The sequence below is a fragment of the Talpa europaea genome (assembly GCF_964194135.1).
Source record: "Talpa europaea genome assembly, chromosome: X".
NCBI lineage: Eukaryota > Metazoa > Chordata > Mammalia > Eulipotyphla > Talpidae > Talpa > Talpa europaea.
In genome coordinates, this window is record NC_140081.1 from 62,228,958 (window position 1) to 62,235,066 (window position 6,109).

Sequence of the window (6,109 nt, forward strand, 5' to 3'; positions counted from 1 at the left end):
GAAAACAAATTTCTGAGATGAAAAAAAACAAACAAAAACCCAAACTGTTGCTCTGACATTTAACCTGAGGGTGGGGGTAAATGTTCTACCTTCTTTCCTGTTGTCTTGTGCCAAACACACATTTGGTGCTCAAGCATCTTGTGTGAATCTGACACCTCCTCTTTCTCATGCATATTAGCTGAGCAAGCAACAATACTGTAGAACAGAGAATCTGAAGTTCATGCCTAAACGTAATGAGTTACTTTACTAAGTGAAGGCATGAGAAATATAGGAATAAAATAGTAAGAAAGAAGAATAAAGACAAGAAGGAAAAGACTAAAGGATCCTTTTGTATGACTTGAGGGGTTACATGAACACAATTTTGTGGGGCAAAAAAAAATCAAAAGGGGCATATACACACAAGGCATATGCCAGATACCTACCTGTTGGAGACCCCTAAGGCCTGCAGTGCTGAGACAAGGAAGACATCAAGGTCATGGCTAAAAAACTGATGAGCCTGGGTGGGAGGACTGGCCCGCATACAAGGGATGTTCTTTCTTGTGTCTGCGCAGCTAGGTCTAGGGGACAAACTAGATTAGAAAAAGAAACAGAACGACCTGATGGCGCAGAACCTTGGCAGTGAATGTGTGCCCAGACAAGGCCAAACGTTAAGAGAATACTTCATTGTCTGGTAACTAACTCTAGGTGGGGGGGCAGCGCTTGTATCAATAAAAACGAGTTCCATGGGCCTCCCAGGTGGCACAGCAGTTGAGCGCTGGGCTGCAAGCTGCCCGCAGCCTCTGCAGCGCTGGTTCGATCCCCAGCCACCGGCGAGGGTCCCACTTGGCGCACAGACCTCTCCTGCCGCCCGCTGTTCCCCTCAGCAGTATACTTCTTCGGTCTGCCTGTTCTGCTCTCTGCTCTGGCTCTGGTGAATTCTCTCACCCCTCCTGTGCTTCTGACTGTACCCCAGTGATTGTATGAATAAATAAATAAATCTTTAAAAAAAAAATGAGTTGCCCCGGGCACTATAGAGAATAAGCACTAAAGTGAGTGAGCACTAAAGAGAGGCCTTGTGTCCCCTGGCTCCTGCTTAAACTCTATTTTGTGTCTATCATTTCTTGGCAATTTCTAAGGCTCAATCGGATTCCTCTCTCAACCCTGCCCACCGGAGTTGGTCTCTGGCACCTACCCTCAAAGCCTGATTACTCCTGGACTTCTGACTGCTTTGCCCTTGCTGCTGTGACTACTATTGCTTGTTTATCATGTATATGTTCTCCAAACAGCAGCCAAGTTCGCCTAAAACTCATTACAGCATGTCACTTGTCTGCAAAAAACCCTCAAGTGGTTCTCCACATCGCTTGGTAAAAGCCAAGTCCTTACAATGGCCTGCAACACCCTAGCTGCCCAGTGCTTGCTCTATGCTGCTCCCCACCCCATGCATCTCCAGCCTCATTTCTTAGCATTCTCACTTATTTTACTCCAGCCAAGGTGACCTGCTGACTGTCCCACATGGCACCATAGCATGTACCTCCCACCTCAGGGCCTTTGGACATGCCGTCACCTCCACCTGAAATGTTCTCCCAGACACCTACATGTCTTGGTCATGTAGTTCTTTTAGATGAAAAGTAGCTGAAATGCCACCTTCCCAAAGAGGTTTCTCTAACCATCTTATCTCAAATAGCAGCCACAAACCTTCCTAATACCCCTACTCTGCTTTTTCTCCAAGGCCTTCATTACATCAACTGACATACTGATACGTGGTTTTTGCTTTTCTCCCCTCACTATGACATAAACTCCACACATGCAGGGACTATTTCTGAGCACCGCTGAGTCCCTGGCACCAAAAGCAGTGTCTGGCACAGGGTCAGCGCTAAATTGTTTATTGAGCCGTGCTATCTTCGGGATTTTAAAACATTTTCTTCGAGTGCTTATAAGGGAAAAGGCTAAACAGGAACTTGAGGCTTTCTATAAATGTGTTCCCCCAGCTTTCATGGATTCGCATTATTGGCTCCCAACAAGTGCTTCTGTAGGTCACTACTCTTGTCTATAAGGATTCGTCATAGAGGGGAACTCAGTCAATATAATCTCTCTTACTAGACTCAGGGAATTGACTATCAGCAATGAATTCTTTCCATCCCCATCTTATTTCAAAATTCTTTTCTCACAAAAAGATCAGGGATCCCTGCAATGCTGTGCTGTAACTTACAGAGCAGGTGCCCAGAATGACTGCATCCAGCCTGGGATCCAGCCCACACCCAGTCTCTCCAGGTCGTAGGTGATAGCCAGAATAGAAAGCCTTCTCAATCAGATTTGACTTGTGTAGAAGCTTTTATTTCAGTGATCAAAAGAATGCAATAAATGGAATCTATACTGATTAACATTAGGCATGCACCTCCACCTGAAATTGCGGTTAGTTTCTGACTGGCCTAAATCTTTACAACTGATTTAGGCACATCTTTAAATTTTCTGGACCTGATACACAGGGTTGTAAGTTAACTTCTTCCAGGGGCAGTTTAGTAATGAGAATTATGTTCACTGTCTCGAGTCCTTTAAAACTAAAGGCCTCTAGATGCTCAGGCTGCTTGTACTACCTCAAGACCCATACTTTATGTAGATATTTAAGTAACTCACAGAATAAGGGAGATAGACTAGAATGCTGAAGTGTACTGTATGAATAGTCCATAGAATTTTTTCCCCCAGCACAGTCAAAAACTAGATAAAGAGAGTCTACAGTTAGGTAGCAAATTACTCTTCCCTCACTGCCACCCTTTCTGAGAGAAACAAAGATGTATATCAATATCCCCAGAGATCTGAAATGAGTTCACACAAATGACAGATTTTTACCTATGTGGTCCCACTATCAAATTATAGAAAGCAGTTCCACTATCAGAATTACAGGAAGCAGTTAATGGGACTGAGAAAAACAGAGTCCCACATAGAGTAATAGGCATCTAATAACTTTCCATTCATCTGTCAATTTTTTCAAAAGGTTAGCATTAAAAAATACAACCAAATACACATATGACCCCAACCCCCCACCCCACAAAATTGGTCTTTGTTCATTCTTAGATGACCGGATGTCCCAAGAGTAACAAAGGTGGGAGCCAATCCCCCATAGCGTTTTCTTCAACTGCCCCATCAACAGCTCTTCATTTCTTGAACTACCTTCTCTTTCCAAAGAGGTAATGCTGAGATCAGTCAGAAAGACTTTCTGAGAAGACTGGCTTGGATTTCTGGGTCTGTTCCAGTCGGTTCAAGATGAATTGGCTTGTATCAATGAAGCGCTCAACGCAGTTCACAAAACAGGCCTCAGCCCGACTGTCCAACTTTGGCCCAGGCTTGTCCATGCACTTCTCCTGCTCAGGACAAGATACAGAATCACAAAGGGAATTTGGAGGTGGGAGAGAGGGGGGTAAAACTTCTTGTTGCTTAGAAGAAAACTTCACCTAACAACAGTATGTGTCCCTCCTAGTTCACACTTGGCAGCTTACTTTGTGTAAGCTATAGTCTTACACGAAATTCTAACAGTAACCCTAGGAATTGATACTAATATTAATCCTCAGTTTACAAAGAGGGAAACTGTGGCACAGGGACACTTTGACCAAAGTCACAGGGCCAGGAAATGGGAATGCCATTAGAGTAAGAAAAATGGCAAAATAAAGTGAAGCTATCCTTCCCTGAATTTGGTGGTAAGTCACACAATGCATCACATGCTTTTAAATAAAACCACAGAAGGGTGATAGGATAGCTCATTGCAACAAGACACTCTAAAATCGACCAATAAAAAAAGGAAATCTCTGACTTGAGATTCCACTACCTTGTCTACTTAAGCCAGAGGTTCTTGAATCCTCTCAAGGTGAATAGAAAATTGTGTGACGTTTCCTAAAAGACCCAAAGCCTACAGATTCCAGTCTTTAAAAGTTAAAGGAGTCCTTAACCACCCCACCCCCGCCCAAATGTAAGGAATCATACAGAATTTTAAAGAGAATCAAAGCACTCTAATACAAGGCAGATTGGAACTAAGCAAGCACTTGTTAGGGACCGGAGTCCAGTAATACCAAAAGTGTAACCGGCCAAAGACTGACAACAAGTAACTTCAAGTTAAGTGGTTCAAATGAATTTCCTTCACTATTCTCTACTGTGTACACACGGTGCAGACCCCCAATTCTAAGGAAAATTATCTTTGGCCTCTGAATTCCACTAATTTTGTATGTCAAGGCAGGACAGTTGTCCTTGGTAGCTGGGGAACACTTTGATCCCAAGCTCTAAATGGCTTCTACCCTTTTGCCAAAGTTCCCTCACAGGGCATACTAAATTCCTCAACCTTCAGACCCGTGTGTAATAAATACCAAGTATTACACAACCCTCCAACAATAAGGCAACTAAGTGTGTATGTCGGGAGAGATTATGCCACTTTCATAGTTCGTGAGCTAGCGTCCTTCTCTTCTCATGGGGTGAGGTTAGTGCAACTAGGTGATTAAGGTAAATCCCTAAGAGTCCAGGAACAGGAGACTGATTAACTGACTCCCAGGGACTCGGGCTTCCAAAAATAAAAGGCCAGTATTGGGGGCGCTGATCAGTCCTGGTGACCAGTACTAGACAGTCTCAAACCTCGGGTGCCTGAAAGTGCTGGCTGGGACAGCGGCGTAAGTCTTCTACGATCCCCGGTCCAACAAAGCCGAGGTCCAGTGTGACAGTCCCCCGAGAAGACGAGTCACCCTTTCTCCCTGAGGACACCAACGGGCGCTGCAGGATCCTCCCCCTCCCCGCATGCCGGACGGCGTGACGAGTCCCGCGGGGCAAGGGCAGGGGCAAAGAAGACACAGTGACCAGGTCCCAGTCCTACGATCCTCACCCAACAAAGTTCAGTCATCTGGTGCACCAGCTGCTGGAAGCGCTGCTTCTGCGTCTCTACCTCGATGAAATGCTGCAGCTGCGGATCCACCGAGCCCAAGCCCGCGGAGGAGGAAGACGAGGTTGAATCCATCCCAGCGCGACCACGCGTGCCGAGATGCACTCCGCCACCAACTCACCGACCTTCACGTGTCTCCGCGACGGAAGCGGAACCACAACCCGCCGCCTCCGGCACCGCCCCGTGAGCGCACTGCGTCGGCGCGGGGCCCTGCGCGCGGGCCCGCCCCGCCGCCCGGCGAGCCCCGCCCCCGCCCCCCGCGAGCCCTGCCCCCGCCCCCCGCGAGCCCCGCCCCCCGCGAGCCCCGCCCCCGCCGCCCTCAAGCCCCGCCCCTGCCGCCCGCACGGCCCTCCTCCCGCCGCCCCGCGCGGCCTTCCTCCCGTCCTCGGCCTCGTTTTGGGGCGCCTGCGCCCTGAGGTCTCAGGCGTGGCCCTGGGCGCTGTGGCGTTGTTTGGATGTTGTTGATTCCAAAAAGGAAAGAAAAAAAAGTCAGAGAGGAAGTTACTTAAGACCACGTGGCCGGTGCCTAGCCAGCCCGACAGTCCCGCCTCTCCCGCTTCCAAATTGGCCCGCGCTTTCTTTGCCGCCGCGCTCCTGCCCCGCCCGTCACTGGGCGGTCCTAGGCCCTAGGCTCTAGTTCTTCGACAGCGTTTTCTCCTCCTGGCGTAGGGAAAAAGAACCCCGAGAGAAGCTGTCCCCCTTTTGCAGATTCGTTCCAATACTATTGCCTGGCTACAATGTGCCAGGCACCCTGCTTTGGCTTATGAGTTCGAGGCGGCCTAAGAGGCAGAGTTGGTCCAGAGCTAGCAGCTAAATGCTAATGATCCCGAGGATCTCCGTGTTGGAGTACGCCTAAGCAATGTCACAAAACAGTTTATTGGAACACTGACGCTTCCGGGAGGCTGCATAACTTAATTGAGATACCAAGAAACCTTCATACGTTCCAGTAATTTTATTTTATCAAAACACCCTCCCATTTTCATGACACCGTTTATTCTTGCCAAATTTGACCTCCCTCCCCCCAAGCTCTATTGTCTACCCAAAGAGCTGTCATAACCCTTGTAAGGCTATTTACATCGCTCCCTGCCCCAAAATGTTTCCATCTCGAATTTTGTCTCTTAATACGCATGGGGAACAATTCCTCTTTGGGGAACAATAACCGGTACAATTCCTTGGCCTTTGCTGGAAGGCGCTACCCCAGGGAATCAAATAAGA

At 47.8% G+C, this 6,109-nt stretch overlaps 1 protein-coding gene across 1 annotated transcript; it reads right to left on the reverse strand.

The window, feature by feature from the left end:
• Positions 1-3,176: 3,176 nt before the first annotated feature.
• On the reverse strand, positions 3,177-4,969 carry TIMM8A (translocase of inner mitochondrial membrane 8A; the record flags this gene model as incomplete). The annotated part of the gene is made up of 2 exons (XM_084258434.1): positions 3,177-3,338; positions 4,838-4,969. The coding sequence occupies 2 exons, from the start codon at positions 4,967-4,969 to the stop codon at positions 3,177-3,179; spliced, it is 294 nt and encodes a 97-aa protein (XP_084114560.1).
• Positions 4,970-6,109: the final 1,140 nt, after the last annotated feature.